The 20,730-nt window shown below is 43.7% G+C and overlaps 1 protein-coding gene across 1 annotated transcript in view; it reads right to left on the bottom strand.

The window, feature by feature from the left end:
- Window positions 1-20,525, bottom strand: part of LOC115145615 (polypeptide N-acetylgalactosaminyltransferase-like 6) — a 249,431-nt gene extending 228,906 nt beyond the window's left edge. Inside the window, exons 1-2 of the mRNA XM_065003262.1 lie at window positions 20,253-20,525; window positions 1,338-1,340 (exon numbers count right to left, since the gene is read on the bottom strand). Of these exons, the coding sequence (XP_064859334.1) occupies window positions 1,338-1,340; window positions 20,253-20,387 (138 nt within the window). The 5' untranslated portion in view covers window positions 20,388-20,525. The remainder of the gene's footprint in view (window positions 1-1,337; window positions 1,341-20,252) is intronic.
- Between the last annotated feature and the right edge of the window lie 205 nt (window positions 20,526-20,730).

The following is a 20,730-nucleotide window of genomic DNA, read 5'->3' as shown; positions in this document are numbered from 1 at the left end:
GACATAAAGCACATCTGAGAATAAGGAATGATGAAATAACCTCGCTATCTTGCAGATGTAACATGGAGTGAAGCCATTATGTGGATAATACATTCAGACTCCTACTGTAGCCAAGCCAATGCAGCTGGTCGACAAATAGAGCCAATACTCCATTTAGGAAATTACATCCATCAAGATTGATCTAACTAGTTGGTGGGGCTTTGAGGACACAATATGGTGTCCGAGAGAATATTCCGTTTCAAAAGCTCTGCTGTCCTATTAGAAACAGTGGAAATGGATATTCCTCACATTACACATCAGTCACAGTTTCTCAACTGTTCCCTACAACAATCAGATATCACCTACTGACTGCAGGCAATAACTAGAGAGCCATCATTGGTGACTAAAATGATTAGGCTGCAGCAGAGGTGGGACCAAGTCACTATTATTCGAGTCACAAGCAAGTCTCAAGTCACGAGGAGAACAGGTCGAGTCTCGAGTCAAGTCCACGTCGTGCGTTCTAAGAGCAAGTCGAGTTGAGTCGAGTCAAAAGTCAAGTCAAAAGTCAAGTCTCAAGTAAATGCATTGTCTATTTATTGAGGCTACCAGATAGCATTTTCATTATTTTGTCTACAACACATTTACATTATGTAATAATTGATACATTTCAAGACAATTTTGACATACCAAAAGACCAGCCTATCCTATTGTTGCTTGATGCCCCATTGCTGGTGAGCTTGCAAGTAAATGCATTTGTTTTGGAGCTGCATATTTATTTATGGCAATTCTCTCCCTACAATTTGACATTTGTACTGCAGCCAATCCTATAGTTGTACAGCAAATCATCTGTTCGGCTAGCCTCAGAGGTTCTCAAACTTTTTGACCCGTGACCCCGAAAAAGGTGTGGGTCAAAGGTTGTGACCCCTGCGCATGCTCGTGTGCCCACGGGAACACAATTGCTGCGCAAATGTACCCTGTCATTTCAGCCATAAACGGTGTTGCATTTTCAAAACGTAAGAAAACAGAAATAAACTGCGTTTTACACCTGCATTTTGAGCTGAAAGTCATTCATCTTAGTCAGTCAATATCAACTAGGGATTACATGTCACATTGTCACTTCTCTGGAGTCCAGAGCAAGCAGGGTCATATGGCCTACCTGTATGCAGTGGGGGTTGCAGGACCAAATGGAAATCATGATCTGGCTGGAGACTTTCTCTTCCTCACAATAATTAACACATCATTCATTCACCAGAATATGTTACATCTTCATCCCATAAGTATTGATGGTAGTGTGATGTTACAGCTATTTTTAGACATATGGCCAGTAACACCACAAAACTACCATTCCAGTGTTTTACTTGCTATATTGTATTTACTTTGCCACCATGGCCTTTTTTGCCTTTACCTCCCTTCTCACCTCATTCGCTCACATTGTATATAGACTTGTTTATACTGCATTATTGACTGTATGTTTGTTTTACTCCATGTGTAACTCTGTGTCGTTGTATCTGTCGAACTGCTTTGCTTTATCTTGGCCAGGTCGCAATTGTAAATGAGAACTTGTTCTCAACTTGCCTACCTGGTTAAATAAAGGTAAATAAAATAAATTAAATAAAACCACTGAGGTATATCATTATTATCCATTCAAACTATGCCTCTCTAAAATATGAACATGAGCAATGAAATCACCAGGAAGCCTAATAGTATTGTTCTGGCAAAGATGAGTTCATAGCAGATTGCTAAACTGTATTTTATATGGATAATATGATTCTGTGCCACTAAATGAGTGACAAAACATTAATTTCAAATCAAGATAATTTCAAATTAAAGTCGAGTCCTGAATTCTGAATCTCCAAGTGCAAGTCACATCTCAAGTTATTTTATTTTCTATCAAGTCTCTAAATATCATTCAACAAACGCCTTTGGATATCAGGGCAAGCACAGCAGCGTTCAGAGCATGAAACAAAGAGGTAAACATTTCATCTATAAGAGGTGCCGGTACTCAAGCAGTAGAAAATATGAGTTGATGGTACTCCATACTGGCGAGCATCGGCCCAAATCAAGCACTGCTAGTGATTGCCTTCCCCTGCTACTCCTCTGATCTCTTAACTCCAGTTTTCCGGAGGGGGATCTTGGAAAAAAAAACTTTAGCTTCACTCCCAATTCATCAGCAGGGTGAAACAAAGGTAAAGTTGGCAGATGCAGCCAGCCGAGGCCCAACATTAATCTTGATGGCAAAGTGTAATTAGGAAGCGGCTGTATGAACAGACATGATGCCGTAAATAACTCTAAACCAGAGAGGAGCAGAGAGAGGAGAAACTAGCTTGTCTTTTAATGACCCCAGAGTCACTGTGAACAGCCACATGTCAACAGGACAAGATTCATGGGGTTGGCCGTACTGGCGTAACGCAGTTTCTCTGGACCCCCCGCAAGGTTCGAGTTCGACCCTCCCACATTCCTAAAATAAAAAGAAATGTAATGTGTCAGCCAGACAGCCACTCACAAAGTATAGACTACCGATCGCTGTCCGTGGTGCTGAAATTGCGACATGTCTATGCAGCTGCATGCCTATTGAATCGATGATAGGCTTTCTGTGGTGCCAGGGCATGTATAGTTTTGCTAGCATTTCCTAGCATTTCACAAAGCTACATGGTGTCGGAATGCTGCCATTTTTAGACTGCTGGCTGGTGGCAATAATGAAATTCCTCGTTCAGTAATTAAAGTTGGAAAGTCAAACATTGCAGATTGTAAAATACATTTTCAATGCAACAGCATACTAATCAGCTACCAATCCATTTTTTAAAAATATAAAACTGTTCTGTGTAGCCTACCTGAACCTGCATGACATGAGCTGTCCTCACGCTCTCTCCCAGCTTGGATAGAAAGTTGTTGTGCGTAAAACCAGTCTATGAATGCAATATAATACAGTCTGTCCACCATCAAAACATGTGGTTACTAGAGATTGTTTCATTATGCAGTGTACTATCTATAGCTGTATACTGTATTTAACTGCTATTTAGCTGCAGTTTATAAACCTTTTATAAAATGTAAATATCAAATAGCCTAACACTGAGGAAAAAAGTAGTCGGCTTAAGGATACATTTAGCCACAATTTATTGTTCAACTCAGTGGGTTTATGTCTGGCGATTAGCCTCCACAAATGGGATGCAATAGTCAAGGTAAATTAAATGAAATCCAACTTGAGAGACTCACCTGGTTTCCTGAAGACCTCCTGTTTTGTACGCAAATGTTTTTACCACAGCCTGTAGGTCCAGGTTACAGGCCCGACTGCTTACTCTACTGAGTAATGCCAACCCAGACAGTTTTCTGAGACATTGTGCATTATATGTCCATTGCGCTGCACACAATTAAATGTAGTCTTGAATGACGCATGCAAAGATACACCAGGGATAAGGGACTGTGGATATTACAACCACACCAAGCTGGTTCACCAGCATTTTTTGTTCAAGCCCTCAAGAACTGTTGCCTGCTAAACATGATAATCTGTTTGCATCTGACAATTTATTGGCTGTCCAGTAACCAGACAACCTGTTGAGGACGGCAATTAAGGAGAATGAGAGGCTCAATTAAAGATGTTGCGGAATTGCTGTATTTGAAGCACCACTCCCTTCTGCCACAGCAACATCAGGGAAACTGGGCAATCAGCTTTTGAACACCTGAGGAAGCCCCACTCATTGCGCTGGCACCGTCGTAGCCTTGACCACGCCATTTGTTCACCGATATCCCCAAATACTTTCAATCAGTTAAATGTTTCCTTTTTCAAGGCCTGAGGCACTTTTTCAGTCACATTCCTGAAGCCGAAGAAACAAACACTTAGCTTGATAGTACCGGTACATATGAAGATGGGGTTTCTGAATTCCTTTTTGTGCCCCTCTTCCTTGCTGGACTGTCCGGTATGTCAGTGGTTGACCAGTGGTTGTTACTATGTGTAATAAATAATGAATCCGTTTTGCCAGAAGGAAAACCAACCGTATTTGTTTGTGCTGCTGACTCTAACTGTAGTTATATAATCTGAAAACAACAAGAGTGATACAGTCTACCTCAGTCTACCTCAGTCCACCTCAGTCTACCTCAGTCCACCTCAATCTACCTCAGTCTACCTCAGTCCACCTCAGTCTACCTCAGTCTACCTCAGTCTACCTCAGTGGTAGGCAAATTCACTAGGAGAAATGTGATTAAGGATGAGCCATAACAAGTTATCAATGTGACCAGGAGGGGTGCTGTGAGGGTTTCAATAAATCCCCTCATCTGTAGAGCGAGAGCCGGCAGGCAGAGCGTGTGTGTGTGTGTGCGTGTGTGTGTCTGACTGTTAAATCGCCCTGGGAAAGAGCATGAAGTGTGACAGAGTGCATTTTTCTGCTCAAAACAATTTGGAGGGAATCAAAAAGCCTTGGCAGGAGAAACAAACCCCCCACACACACCCACATCCCTCAAATCCTTCACACACACAGACACACAGACACACACATACACACACAACAGTGCCCACCTCGCTCTACTCGTATGTCACAGTTTCTCACAGTGTGGGAGGCAGCACTGTCAGTCTGTCATAACGGCAGCAAACGGTTCCCTCTCCCTGTCGTCACACATACTTCCTCAGCTTTCACACACACACACACACACACACACACACACACACACACACACACACACACACACACACACACACACACACACACACACACACACAGGTAGATGTATTTGGCCAGGCCCTGCGTATTACCCCAACAATCATGATGAATCACCTCCGTGGGACAACAGAGGATTCAAGATTCCAAACTTTACAGAATAATATCTGTCCCAGTTGTCCCTGTATACAGGCTGAGTAATCAGTCACTCACTGGCTGCATGGTCCCTCATCAGCACCGACCGGCCCTTTCTTTTCTCATCAGCCTGACCCAGCAGTGCTGCAGCACAGCACAAGCATCCCTCACCCAGACACATCTCTCTCCTCATAAAAAGATAGTGCAGCCTCCTCGTGTTTCAGAGAGGCCAGCAATTCACGACACAGGAAGAGAGGCGAGAGATGATATATTGACAACACAGGGAACCCAGTTCATAGCCTGGCTAAACCAGACTGAACGCTGCACTCTCCATTGAGGTGAATGGTGAGTTCAACATTCAGTCTAGTTTAACCAGGCTACACATGATTCCTCACAGTTTTCCTCCATTAGAGAATCAAAAAACTGCACCGTGGGCTTTTAATGAGATAGGATAATACAGTGGAATGACTCACAAATATCCTAATAAGCACCAAGGACTTTTCTTGTTAGGGAGACTGCTTGGGTTTTTCATCAGTGCAGTCAGTGAATTAGTAGGAGGAAGAAAGGAGGAAAAAGGAGGGAGGATGATGAAGGGAGTTCATTAAAAGGATAAAGAGGGAATAGAAAGGAATTTAAATCGATAACCTGAGACCAACTCACAAATAAGCCTTGAGGAACCGGCACAATATTAAAAGGCACTCATCAAGCTCATTCATATTTAAACCTAGGTAAAATATCCTATCCACCGCAGTGATCCAGTTTCAACATCATTTAAATCAGCTCTGGTGTCCTAATACACTGTTGACGTTTATATTCCTCACATTACCAATCACTCAGTTTCTCAACGGTTCCCCTCGACAATCAGATATCACATCCCGTCCTTCACACAAAGAAAAGAACTGACTGCCGTTAATAACTAACAGAGATACCCATCGTTGGTGACTGAAGTGATTAGGATACAATGATTCACTGGTAAATCATCTGTAACTATCCTGGAAGCTAGTGGCTCTTTGGGGGGCAGTCTAACAAGTAGTGTTGTGGTTTAAATTCATGTTGCTTGAAGGCTAAAATGAATCAATGGTTTATTGTGAGCATAGCTGTGCTGCGATTCATTCAACCACTCAGTCAGTGTTTCCGACCGGCTGGGTTGATTCTTAGATGTGTCTGCTGGTTGCACCGAGAAGGACAATAGGCCTTTTCAGAACACGACTGGGTCAACTGTCTGCTTTCAAATGCAGGACACGCCTATTTTTGTCCTTTCCACACATACTGTCGGATACAACGAAAAGGTTACAACTCAATAGCACACAGCGGGACACAACGTCTCCCTTTCACTGACTACCACCACACAATGTGTGACATAATGACAGGGGGGCATCCTTTTCAGAACCATATCGAACTTGACTCCATTTCATACAGTGACGAAAACAAAGGTTGATGTGATTGGAAGACACGGCTGACTGGCAATCTCAGCATGGATCAAGATATAATCATAAATATTGATTTCTGAGAGGAATGTTTGTCGAGAGGTGGTGATTCCAACCAATTATGTTTAAAAATCACATTTTCAACTTGAACATTCTGATTAGGTCTACAAACTCTTGTTAGAAACGTAAAAGCAAAAAGGAAAAAGGAAACAACTTGACTAATCTGTAAGTAAGCCCTTCCAACAAGACATTAATTGGAGGAGAAAGCTAGATGAAAAAGCTAGCAAGCTAAAAAACTTTTTTAAGGTACTAGCCATCAAGTGGAGTGGACAGTCACAGGCATGATCAACTACTCCCTTGGGAACCTCTTCATTGAAAAGTCGTTTTTGGATTGCCTTTAATAGATGCAATATAATGACCCTTCAGACTCACGATAATCTCTTACAAACCTCTGCCAGGCCACATTGTTAAACTGTCTGTCTAATTTAACTGTTAGTTATGTTTCACCGATGACAAGTATTACCTTGCGCGGTGGGTTTGAAACGCCGTAAATCTACGGTGCGACGCCGGCGCCGCGGAGGAGAAGAGGGCCATAAAACATAAGAAGCTTTGCTCTCCTTGAATAACAATCACCAGAGTGGAGGAGTCAGTCAGAGCTGCCAGTTTAAACAGCCGTAACTCAGCCATATCTGTGCTGAGGGACAGTTGAACAAGCCGGGGACAATTCATGGCCCATCTATGTGATTACACTCATGGTATGTATACCTAGTGTGTAACCCAAATGGCGCCCTATTCCCTATATAGTGCACTACTCTTGACCAGGGCCTATCGGGTATAGGGTGCCATTTGAGGTGCAGCCCTAGTCTAGCGTATGGGAGCATTTGAGACTGATCACACGTTGACATGGATAGACATTCAATGTCCCCACTTTCTCACTGATTTAGGTTAGTGCCACCAGGAGAATAAATAGGTGTGAGCTTTATAGGCTCGAATAAGTGTCTATATTTACATCTTACACTGAAAGAGGTTCATGACCATTAAAACAGATTGCACTGCTGTCTAGTGTCTGACAGTACAATGGCAGTGATTACATCGAGCCTATTTCCATTACTCTCAGAAGCATGAGGGGAAAAAACTAAGTGCTATGGGAGTGCTTTTAGCTTAATGGAGATGCCCATGTCACAACACTGAGGAGCGTCCAAAATGACACCCTATTCCCTTCATAGTGCACTACTTCTGAGAAGAACCCTATGGGCCCTGTCAAATGCCATTATGGAAGCACCCTTAATGGTTACGTCTAGATCTCCCCTCCCGAGAGTCGGTGGTGGTGAATACGTCGTTTTATATCACTGTGCAGATAGAGCCGGGCAGTCACTCCATATGAAATGCCCTTTATTCTCAGAAGACACACAACAGCCTCCCACCACATTCTACCACCTGTCAGCGGCACACAAGGCACATCTGACAAATCCGATTTAAACGGACCAAGACTAAGGAGAGGATGGAGGTGAAAATGATGTAAAGCTTCATGATACATATCATCAATACACAATGTGGCAAATCCTTGGTCCTGCCAGAAAGCGTATTGGGGAGCTGAGTGGAATGTAGATGATAAGTATGTGAGCAACAACTCAACATCAACACCAAAACGCCAATATTTTTGGAAAAGGATCGGTAATCAAGCTCATTGCGATACTGGTGAAAATGATGATAGCAGCATTGATGATACAATACCTCACCAACAACAACAACAACAACAACAACTTCTATAATGATAGTTCTACTATATAAACACAGAAACACAATCATCTCAGTTCTCTAAAATAGCACAGTAATTACAGAAAAACACTGTTAACGGTGAGGGGAGAAGATAACGAGGTGTCATAAAAACAGAAGGAAACTAAAATGAAGTCATTAAGGAAGCGAATCATTATAAAATAATATACTGTACTGAGGAAGCTAGGAGTCAATACTTTGAAGCAACACCGACAGGTTTAATTACTACCGGTTTAATTACAAAATGTATTATGTGTTCCTTCTGTATGGTAATGGGGAATACTCTTTCACAGTAGATACGGGGAGAGTTTGATTCAAATTCATTTTCAGACGAACGATAACAAGACCGGAGATTCATATTCTTATTCATTGTCAAAATATCATGGTCACAATTGAATTCCTACCAACAAGCCAACAAGCTATTACCGCTCACACAATTGAAGTCTTTGCATGTCACACCAAATCGGGTCCTTTCAACAGAGGGATTTTATGCCTAGTGACAACCACTACAAGACTAATCATGAATGGCCTTTTCAACCTGGTTTGTCCCGTCTCACACTGAAAATAGATTCCGTTTCCACAGACGATTTGTGAAATCTTTTTGCGTTTCTTGTTTTTATATAAACCCCATCTCCGTTCCAATATATTTGGTCGATCATTCACCCATGGCCACATTGTCACTCAGCTCTGTATCTGCATTACCGTCATGCATGTCATGGTGACATCATGGTGGGTAGCCTAATTAGAATGACTGCCTTGCTCTTCCAACTGTCACTTTGTCACGAAATGGATACTGACAATAACAGTCAGTCACTAGGAAATCAACATTCTCTCAGTTGGATCCAGAGGTTAAAGGTGGTTCTCAACATTCTTGGGTTATTTTAAAGTCCCAATCACACCCCCAACCAAAGTAGGCTACCCCCTCATTTGCAGTGGATCATCAGGCCTACAGTGGCAAGAAAATGTATGTGAACCCTTTGGAATTACCTGGATTTCTGCATAAATTGGTCATCAAATTTGATCTGATCTTCATCCAAGTCACAACAACAGACGACCATAGTGCGCTAAAACTAATGACACACACATGATTGTATTTTTATTGTCCATATTGAATACATCATTTAAACACTCACAGTGTAGGTGGGAAAACGTGTGTGAACCCCGAGGCTAATGACTTCTCCAAAAGCTCATTGGGAGACAGGAGTCAGCTAACCTGGAGTCCAATCAATGAGATGAGATTGGAGATGTTGGTTAGAGCTGCCTTGTCCTATAAAAAAACACTCACAAAATTTGAGATTGCTATTCACAAGCTGCATTGCCTGGTGTGAACCATGCCTCGAACAAAAGAGATCTCAGAAGACCTAAGATTAAGAATTGTTGACTTGCATAAAGCTGGAAAGGGTTACAAAAGTATCTCTAAAAGCCTTGATGTTCATCAGTCCATGGAAAGACAAATTGTCTACAAATGGAGAAAGTTCAGCACTGTTGCTACTCTCCCTAGGAGTGGCAATCCTGCAAAGATGACTGCAAGTGCACAGCGCAGAATGCTCAATGAGGTTAAGAAGAATCCTAGAGTGTTGGCTAAAAACGTACAGAAATCTCTAGAACATACTAACATCTCTGTTGACAAGTCTAAGATACATAAAACACTAAACAAGAATGGAGTTCATGGAAGGACATTACGGAACAAGCCACTGCAGTCCCCCAAAAAATTGCTGCACGTCTGAAGTTTGCAAAAGTGCACCTGGATGTTCCACAGCGCTACTGGCAAAATATTCTGTGGACAGATGAAACTACATTTGAGTTGTTTGGAAGGAACGCAAAACACTATGTGTGGACAAAAAATGTCACAGCACACCAACATCAAAACCTTCTTCCCAACTGTAAAGTATGGTGGAGGGGGCGTCATGGTTTGGGGCTGCTTTGCTAACTCAGGGCCTGGACAGCTTGCTATCATCGACGGAAAATTAATTCCCAAGTTTATCAAGACATTTTGCAGGAGACTGTCAGGCTGTCATCCAATTGAAACTCAACCGAAGTTGGGTGTTGCACCAGGACAACGACCCAAAACACAGAAGTAAATCATCAACAGAATGGCTTCAATAGAAGAAAATACGCCTTCTGGAGTGGCCCAGTCAGAGTCCTGACCTCAACCCGATTTGAGATGCTGTGGCATGACCTCTAGAGAGTAGTTCACACCAGACATCCGAAGAATATAGCTGAACTGAAACAGTGTTGTAAAGAGGAATGGTCCAAAATTCCTCCTGACCTTTGTGCAGGTCTGATCCGCAACTACAGAAAATTTGGTTTATTGCTGCCAAAGGAGGGTCAACCAGTTATTAAATCCAAGGGTTCACATACTTTTTTCCACCCTGCACTATGAATGTGTGTTCAATAAAGACATGAAAACGTATAATTGTTTGTGTGTTATTAGTTTAAGCAGATTGTGTTCGTCAAATTATTGTGACCTAGATGAAGATCAGATCAAATTTTATGACCAATTTATGCAGAAATTCAGGTATTTCCAAGTGGTTAACATACTTTTTCTTGCCACTCTATGCTCTTGAGTCTTCCCATTCCCAAGTACACGGGCTGTGGATAGGCCAGGTACAGTTGAAGTCGGAAGTTTACATACACTTAGGTTGGAGTCATTAAAACTCGTTCTTCAACCACTCCACAAATTTCTGGTTAACAAACTATAGCTTTGGCAAGTCGGTTAGGACATCTACTTTGTGCATGACACAAGTCATTTTTCCAACAATTGTTTACAGACAGATTATTTCAGTTATAATTCACTGTATCACAATTCCAGTGGGTCAGACTTTCACATACACAAGTTGACTGTGCCTTTAAACAGCATGGAAAATTCCAGAAAAGGATGTCATGGCTTTAGAAGCTTCTGATAGGCTAATTGACATAATTTGAGTAATTGGAGGTGTACCTTTTGGATGTATTTCAAGGCCTACCTTCAAACTCAGTGCCTCTTTGCTTGACATCATGGGATGATCAAAACAAATCAGCCAAGACCTCAGAAAGAAATTGTAGACTTCACAGGTCTGGTTCATCCTTGGGAGCATTTTCCAAATGCCTGAAGGTACCACATTCATCTGTACAAACAATAGTATGCAAGTATAAACACCTTGGGACCACGCAGCCTTCATACCACTCAGGAAGGAGACGCGTTCTGCCTCCTAGAGATGAACGTACTTTGTTGCAAAACGTGCAAATCAATCCCAGAACAACAGCACAGGACCTTGTGAAGATGCTGGAGGAAACAGGTACAAAAGTATCAATATCCACAGTACAACGAAGCAACTACACATGGGGACAAAGATGTACTTCTTTGAGAAATGTCCTCTGGTCTGTGAAACAAAAATAGAACTGTTTGGTCATAATGACCATCGTTATGTTTGGAGGAAAAATAAGGAGGCTTGCAAACCAAAGAACACCATCCCAACCATGAAGCCCTTGGGTGGCAGCATCATGTTGTGGGGGTGCTTTGCTGCAGGAGGGACTGGTGCACTTCACAAAAGAGATGGCATCATGAGGAAAGAAAATTATGTGGATATATTGAAGCAACATCTCAAGACACCAGTCAGGAAGTTAAAGCTTGGTCGCAAATGGGTCTTCCAAATGGACAATGACCCAAAGCATACTTCCAAAGTTGTGGCAAAATGGCTTAAGGACAACAAAGTCAAGGTATTAGAGTGGCCATCACAAAGCCCTGACCTCAATCCTAAAGAAAATTTGTGGGAAAAACTGAAAAAGCGTGTGCGAGCAAGGAGGCCTACAAACCTGACTCAGTTACACCAGCTCTGTCAGGAGGAATGGGCCAAAATTCACCCAACTTATTGTGGGAAGCTTGTGGAAGGCTACCCAAAACGTTTGACCTAAGTTAAACAATTTAAAGGCAATGCTACTAATTACTAACTGAGTGTATGTACATGTCTAACCCACTGGGAATGTGATGAAAGAAATAAAAGCTGAAATAAATCATTCTCTCTACTATTTTTCTGACATTTCACATTCTTAAAATAAAGTGGTGATCCTAACTAACCTAAGACAGGGAATTTTTACTTGGATTAAATGTCAAGGAATTGTGAAAAACTGAGTTTAAATGTATTTGGCTAATGTGTATGTAAACTTCCGACTTCAACTGTATCTCCAGGGGTACTAGTACCCCAGGTTGAGAACCATTAACCTAGAAGAAAGTCCATAGAAATCCTGGTGAAAACGTTTGAATAGCATTGACATGGATTTTTTTCCATCTAGTATTTATTAGAATCCCCATTAGCTGCTGACAAGGCAGCAACTATTCTTCCCGGGGTCCAAACAGGAATAAAACAATACAAAAGCTACATCATAAATAAAACAGTAAATCAAACTAGACATTGTGCATTATACATACTGTCACGCCCTGTCCTTAGAGATCCTGTTTATGTCTCTATTTTGGTTTGGTCAGGGTGTGAGATGGGGTGGGTATTCTATATTCTATTATTTGTATTTCTATGTTTTGGCCGGGTGTGGTTCTCAATCAGGGACAGCTGTCCAGTTCTCTGATTGAGAACCATACTTAGGTAGCCCTTTTTTCCACCTGTCTTTGTGGGAAGTTGACTTTTGTTTATGGCACATAGCCTTTAGCTTCACGGTTGTTTTCTCATTTGTTGTTTTGTTGGCGCCATTTTTTATCATTTACATTTAAGTCATTTAGCAGACGCTCTTATCCAGAGCGACTTACAAATTGGTGCATTCACCTTATGACATCCAGTGGAACAGTAGTGCATCTAAATCTTTTAAGGGGGGTGAGAGGGATTACTTTATCCTATCCTAGGTATTCCTTAAAGAGGTGGGGTTTCAGGTGTCTCCGGAAGGTGGTGATTGACTCCGCTGTCCTGGCGTCGTGAGGGAGTTTGTTCCACCATTGGGGGGCCAGAGCAGCGAACAGTTTTGACTGGGCTGAGCGGGAACTGTACTTCCTCAGTGGTAGGGAGGCGAGCAGGCCAGAGGTGGATGAACGCAGTGCCCTTGTTTGGGTGTAGGGCCTGATCAGAGCCTGGAGGTACTGAGGTGCCGTTCCCCTCACAGCTCCGTAGGCAAGCACCATGGTCTTGTAGCGGATGCGAGCTTCAACTGGAAGCCAGTGGAGAGAGCGGAGGAGCGGGGTGACGTGAGAGAACTTGGGAAGGTTGAACACCAGACGGGCTGCGGCGTTCTGGATGAGTTGTATGGGTTTAATGGCACAGGCAGGGAGCCCAGCCAACAGCGAGTTGCAGTAATCCAGACGGGAGATGACGAGTGCCTGGATTAGGACCTGCGCCATAAAAGAAAATGTACGCTAACCACGCTGCACCTTGGTCCACTCCCTTCAACAGCCGTGACAGAACTTCCCACCACCAACAACGGACCAAGCAGCGTAGTAAGGAGGAGCAGCGTAAGGGACCCTGGAGGCAGGCTGGGGAGTATCGCCGTCCATGGGAGGAACTGGAGGCAGCAAAAGCAGAGTGGCAGTGTTACGAAGGGCACACTGAGTCAGGTTGGAGACCTGAGCCATCTCCCCGTGCTTACCATGGCAAGCGTCGTACTGGTCAGGCACCATGTTATGCGGTGGAGCACGTGCACAGCCCAGTGCGCTACCTTCCAGCTCCCCGAATGGGCCGGGCTAGAGTGGGCATCCAGGTCGGAGGGTGCCGGCTCAGCGCATCAGGCTGCCAGTATGTTTCTACGGCCCAGGATATCCTGCACCTGCACACTGTGTCTCTGGTGCATCTGCACAGCCCAGTGCGTCCTGTGCCTGCTCCCCGCATGTGCCGGGCCAAAGTAACCATCCAGACAGGACGGGTTGTGCCGGCTCCTAGCTCGAGACTTCCAGTGCGCCTTCACGGCCCAGTGTATCCGGTGCCTCTGCCAAGGACAGGGCCTCCTGTATGTCTCTCTATCCTGGTGAGCCCTGTGGCAGCTCCACGTACCAGACTGCCCATACATCTTCTCCCTCCAGTGATGATCCTTGGCAAGAAGCCTCCAGTGATGATCAATGGCACAAATCCTCCAGTGATGATCCATGGCATGCAGCCTCCAGTGAGGAGTCATGGCACGAAGCCTCCAACGAAGGTCTCCAGTCCGGAGCCTCCAGCGACGTTCTCCAGTCTGGAGCCTCCAGCGACATTCTCCAGTCCGGAGTATCCAGCGACGGCCTCCAGTCCGGAGTCTCCAGCGACTGCCTCCAGTCCGGAGTCTCCAGCGACGGCCTCCAGTCCGGGGCCCGCAGCGAGGGTGCCCAGTCCGGGGACCGCTACGAGGGTCCCCGCACCAGAGGTGCCACCAAAGTGGGGTAAGCCAGTGGTGGAGCGGGGTCTGTGTGCCGCTCCTGAGCCGCCACCGCGGATAGATGCCCACCCAGACCCTCCCCTATAGGTTTAGGTTTTGCGGCCGGAGTCAGCACCTTTGGGGGGGAGGGGGTACTGTCACGCCCTGACCCTAGAGATACTGTTTATGTCTCTATTTCTGTTTGGTCAGGGTGTGAGTTGGGGTGGGTATTCTATATTCTATTATTTGTATTTCTATGTTTTGGCCGGGTAGGATTCTCAATCAGGGACAGCTGTCTATCGTTGTCTCTGATTGAGAACCATACTTAAATAGCCCTTGTTTCCACCTGTCTTTGTGGGAAGTTGACTTTTGTTTATGGCACATAGCCTGTAGCTTCACGGTTGTTTTCTCGTTTGTTGTTTTGTTGGCGTCATTTTTTATAATATTTTTTTTTTTACGCTCACCACCCTGCACCTTGGTCCACTTCCTTCAACAGCCGTGGCACAGTATGTACGGTGCTCCATTACTACAAATTAACAGTGTAAAATGTACAATCTCAGCTACTGTTGCCCTCCATCACTTCCAAATTGTTATTAGGCCTAGCCGGCATTACTCCTGTCTATCACACGTCACTGCTCAGTGTGCTATCATATATCCAAATCTAGCATACTCATCATCCCATGTAAACATCCCATCACAAGTGACAGCTGGTGTGTGTGTGTGTGTGTGCACCTGGTATCTAGGGTACAAAACACACCATCAGTACACGCTAGCTGTTTGTTGGCCACTAAATGTACCTGTGAGCTGAGATCAGGACCCTTACCACAAAGCAGTTGCTTATATTGAAATGTATGAACAATGTTACAGAACTGGTCAAGGGCAATAATGTGTCCGATGTGATGCATCACATAAAAGACTGATGGATCATGATGTCCATATACAAGAAACTACAGTGTGTTTATAGTGTGAAATACATCATAATGTCAGTAATAATAGGCTATACATCACCATGGTGACTAGGTTAATAACTAAAATGACAATCTGGTGAGTTTCGTTGGTAATTGGGCCCAACAGAAACATCCATCCCCAATGTCAATTATCTCACCCTGACTGCAGACAAAATGGCCCAATCAAGCAGATACAAGCCCAGGCTTCTTTTTCCTTTTATGGTTTGCTGGTGTGTGTGAAACCTCAGCTGTTTTGAGTTTGAGTCAGAGGCTTCCCAAATGCCACCCTATTCCCTATGTAGTGCACTACTTTTGACCAGGGCTATAATGCTGTCGCTCCCTTCCGTCTTTCAGAGGATTGGCTGGCTGCTCGGTGGCTCTGAATCACGCAATCAGGAAGGAACTCATCAGCTCGCCTGTGTTGCTGCTCTGGGACCTACTGATCCCGACTAAAGGGTTCTAGACCTTCTTCTTCTTTTCTTGATTTGCTTTGTTTGTATCAAATGCCTGTAGTATAGGAGCTCAATTTAGAGACTATGACACTATGGATTAAACTAAAGCAAAAGGAATCAATAAGACAAGAAAACCAAAGGACATCACCTTGTTCAGTATAATTGCTGACAAAAATAGCAACACACGACTAATCTAAAGTCAACACATACCTACTAAGGCTCCTATTTTCTGTGGATAAAAAAATTGAATGAAAAGAGAGAACATTGGTCATCGAGTTGCACTAGTCCGAGGGGCTTTGTTCAATCTACTCATTCTTTCTATGAGACAGACAACCTCGAAATGGAATGTTTGACCATCTCAGCAGGGTGACTCTGTATCATGTAGAGGTCAGTGGAGAGAGGAGAGGACGGTAGGTGTCGTCCCACATAATGACCACCGCCTGATGTTTCTGTCCCTGTCAACCCGGGCCGGAGCTAGAGGGCGACAGGCTGGGTTAGCCTAATGGTGATGAACTGACAAGGCTTCACACAGACGGGGCCATGCAGTGCCGAAGGGCAATGTTACGCCATGCGGCAATGCAAATCGCGATCAGGCAAATGAGAAAGAGGCAATGAGGAGATGCAATCATAAACCGACTCAGGCAGTTTTCACTGCACCCCCCAGCAGCAGAAATAGATTACAAGATGATAGGCATATTTGAAACAAGCCTCACGGCTAAACAGAGTGCAGCTAGGGCTACATAACATGAAGGGCTGGCAAAGAGATGTAGGTGTTCAAGGAGATCATCAAGCCACACACGCTAAAGAGGATTTCGTGCCATGGTACTCCAACCTCATGCTATAATATTCTGAATGTACACATTACTGGAAAGCGGTTTCAGTCAATCAGCATTCAGGAACCAAACTACCCTTGTTATAATAAGTCACACTTAGGAGACAGCACAGTGACTTCCACCACAACCTGAGCTCAGCTCCACGAGGGGGCAAAAGGGGGCTTAGCCCCCTCAGTTTTAGTTTTATGTCCCTATATAAAAAAGTGACAATTATTGAGTGACAGGTTGGTGCAAGATTTGTATCTCCGCTGTGCTGTGTCAGTAGTTAGGTATGACTCCTTTGGTTTCCATAAAAAGCTGGAAAAAACACTTCTCATCTATGGTAGGCTAAGTGAATAACGTGATACACTTCTGCCTGTAACATTTGATTTAGATTTATAAGGGCGGGGTCAAGTTTACCGTTGAAGCTGCTTCACTCAACTCAGCCTCACACCCCACCACCACAGAGTTTAGTTAGCGTCTTAGCTAGCTGTAAAAAGCGTAAGTAGCCTATTAGCCTATTTAGCTAGCTGGAACCAGCTAATCTGCCACTGCCACGGTGGATAGCAGAAATTGGCTTAGTCAAAGTATCCAAACACAGCCAATGGAGAAGGGGACACCTGGCTACTGTGTCAGTGGCTGTTAAACGTTGTGACAGCATCGTGAAGTTCCTCTCTAACATCGAATGCATGCGTTCGTACAACACAGAAGTAAGACTTGAGGCTACAGGTCTAGTAAGGGCAATGCTGGACCCTGGCTTTAAGTTTACAGCCACCATGGTGCACAGAATCCTCAGTCTTCTCCATCCCCCAAACAAATGTATCCAGGCAAAAGCAACAGATCTTTACACTGGAGTCAAAGTGGTCCGCAGTGCGTTGGAGTGCTGAGGTGTGACAAGCCGGGGTGTGACAGCGAGTTCGAAGCCATTTTTGGACAGTTCAGTGCCAGTGACAGCGAGTTCGAAGCCATTTTTGGACAGTTCAGTGCCAGTGACAGCGAGTTCGAAGCCATTTTTGGACAGTTCAGTGCCAGTGGCAGCGAGTTCGAAGCCATTTTTGGACAGTTCAGTGCCAGTGACAGCGAGTTCGAAGCCATTTTTGGACAGTTCAGTGCCAGTGACAGTGAGTTCGAAGCCATTTTTGGACAGTTCAGTGCCAGTGAAAGCGAGTTCGAAGCCATTTTTGGACAGTTCAGTGCCAGTGATAGAGAGTTCGAAACCATTTTTAGACAGTTCAGTGCCAGTGGCAGCGAGTTCGAAGCCATTTTTGGACAGTTCAGTGCCAGTGACAGCGAGTTCGAAGCCATTTTTGGACAGTTCAGTGCCAGTGGCACTGACGCACCACAAGCTCCAAGCAATTATGACAACGTTATGTAAGTACAAATCTCATCGCATTATGTGATAGACAGTACAGTAGGCCAGTAGGACAAAGGAGAAGAGACTGAGTGTAAAAGACTGTTCTTGGATGCTGTCATCGGTGAAATGTCAGTACGATTCAGCAAACGCAACATCCAACTGGTGGAGACCCTGTTTACCCTTGAGAGCCATGACTTTCTAGATGGGAAAAAGGTGAAACCACTGCTGGATCTAACCAAAACAGATTTGGTGGAAGCTGAGTTTAGTGTTGCGCGCCAGTTTTTGCAGACTGAAATCGCCCGCTCCGGCTCCAATGATGACAAATGGGCCACACTTGATATCTTGCAACGATTCTCTGGGCCTCTCTCCGCTATGTCGACCATGCTTACTGCACTGACACGTATTGACTTTTGGGGCAGTCAGGGCGAGAACTAATTTTCCACTTTGACAAACGTGTTCACTCAACTAATCCAACTGGCATTTTTTGGGGATCTTACAAGAATATTTCGGGGAGAGTGGAATGATCGATTAATCAGGAAGTTCCACAGAGCATCAAGGAGGCTGCAACTCTTCTGAAAAGGTAAGAAACAATCTAGCTGGTTGATTTTTATCAAAGTCTTAGTGGTACAGCCAGTGGCGTACTTTCAGCAAAAACCTATGGTATGGAATGGCAAAATGACTCTTAACCAGACTATAGGCCTTTAAGTTTGTAGGGCGCTGTCCATGGTGCTGATAGAGTGCAGCTGAGATTTTGCACCAACCTGCCACTTCTTGGTCAAAAGCACTCAATGTTCTCGACATTTGGACTTTTATGTTTATTGCGGTATAGCGTGATATAAGCAGAATTCAATATTATTCTAATGCAAGAACCCAAATGACACCCCTGGGTATAGCTACATATCAGTATGTTTCATCATAGAAATAGACACATTCTATTATGGCTTCCTTGGTAGCCTATTCGTTTTCGTGGTTGTAAACTCTGCGTATTGGAAATGCATTTATGGTAGCCTGGCATTGCTTAATCGATTATGTGGATCGAATTTGATCCACAGAAGTGTATTGTACCATATCACAACGTGTTGCTGAACTCATGAGCGCCATGACTTTCCATGTTTGAACCGGGCCTACAGGCCTGTTTGTTTGGCAAGACAGCGGTGCATGGCTGCATCTCACTGAAGTAGTCTGTAGGCTGTGTTTTTGGTTTCTATTTGCTTTTTGTTTACTGTGCTTGTTTACTGTTAATGTAACTAGCCTAAATATAGATTTTGTCATGACCTTTATTGATTTGACATTTTGTTTACTAGGCATACTTGTTATCGCTGTTTCGTTCTGTTCACATTCATTTGTTCACATTGTCTGTATTCTAAGCCAAACTACTATTCAATATTTTTGTTTGCCTGCATTAATAACTAGGTTACTAGTTTCAGCATTTAGTTTGCATTCTTTTAGTAAGACGGCTTGTGTGTACAGCTGCATTCACATAGGCTGTTTTTAATAGTTGAATTACCCTATCTATCTTGTAGCCTATATTCATTACCAAAACGCCATCGCTTTAGTGTGTAGAGCATTGTCCTTTGTGCCGATAGAGTGCACACCAACCTGCCACTTCAAAAGCACTCAATGGTCATGGAGTCTCTGCATTTGAACTTTATGTTTATTGTGGTATGGCGTGATATAAGCAGAATTTAATATCATTCAAATTTAATTACGCCCCAAAATTGTGCCCCCTTCGCCGATTTCAACTGCCCCCTTAGTCACTTTATCCTGGTGCCGGGCCTGCTACAATCACAACAAAAGTTGACATGTTATCATGTTTGAGGGACATTGGCCTGGATGCAAAATAACTTGGGTACAGTTTAAACCAGGAACTAAATGTACTCTTACACAGAGGTGACTCTTGATTGCTTGCCTGCAGCACCTGTTAAAGTATAATGTATGCATACACATCTTTCACCCAAGGAAATGTATAAAAGCATTCATATTTTTTTGTTGTTGCATTTAATGGTTAGAATTAGGCTACCATCAGGCTATATTAACCAAATACTATATATGGTTGTATGTTCTACCCGACAGGCCAAATTTGCTGCACCCAACTGGTGCCCCACACCCATCTAAATCAGTCCTTCAGAGGGGAAGAATGAAAATCAGCAGTGCAACTGGGCTTCAAGGTCCAGATTTAAATTTGCCTAGTGTAAAGTTGATGAAAAGATGCATGATATGTGGGCCCAACTGATAAGCCATGAATACGCAGGTTGTTGCCAAAATACTTTCCCCACCAACTCACAATTACTTTACATGAATTTAAAAATTATCAACTTTGTAGCTCCAGTTAGTTACTGTAGGCTACACCAGTTTCAAATGCGACGAATTTGGTGCTTAAAAAGTGGCAAAGCCAAAGTAACTTGACCTTAGACCTACCTGTTCGCCGGCCTCGTGCGACTTCATCAGGTGTTTCTCCCGGTATAAAGACCACAGTCCGACGTTTGGCAGAAATATCAAAGCCACCATGAATACGAAGGCCATTTGCAACACTCGCTTCTGTCTCCTCTTCATCGTGGACACCCAAGTAAGAAGATATAATCCCAATATCTAAAAACTACGGAGTCCGTTCTTCTTGGCTCGTGCCACTCCGGTTGAAATATTATTTGTTGGTCGGTGGCAAACCACCTTCTGCGGGAGCTGTTGACAAACGTTCACCTAAAACAAACAATAAAATGTATCAGCATGTAGACCTCTTACTGACATTTAGCCTAATCGCAAATGCAGAGGACTGAGAAGCCACCATTCCACTAATTGAAACACTTTGCTGCACATAAAACAAGCACTACCAGTCTAACAGTAGGCTATTCTCTCATAGTTAACAATCATTAAACTACATGTGTCACTAAATTCAAAC

This window comes from Oncorhynchus nerka, linkage group LG18, assembly GCF_034236695.1.
Source record: "Oncorhynchus nerka isolate Pitt River linkage group LG18, Oner_Uvic_2.0, whole genome shotgun sequence".
Classification (NCBI taxonomy): Eukaryota; Metazoa; Chordata; class Actinopteri; order Salmoniformes; family Salmonidae; genus Oncorhynchus; species Oncorhynchus nerka.
The sequence above is the reverse complement of the archived record's forward strand: the minus strand, read 5'-3'. Positions and strand labels throughout refer to the sequence as shown.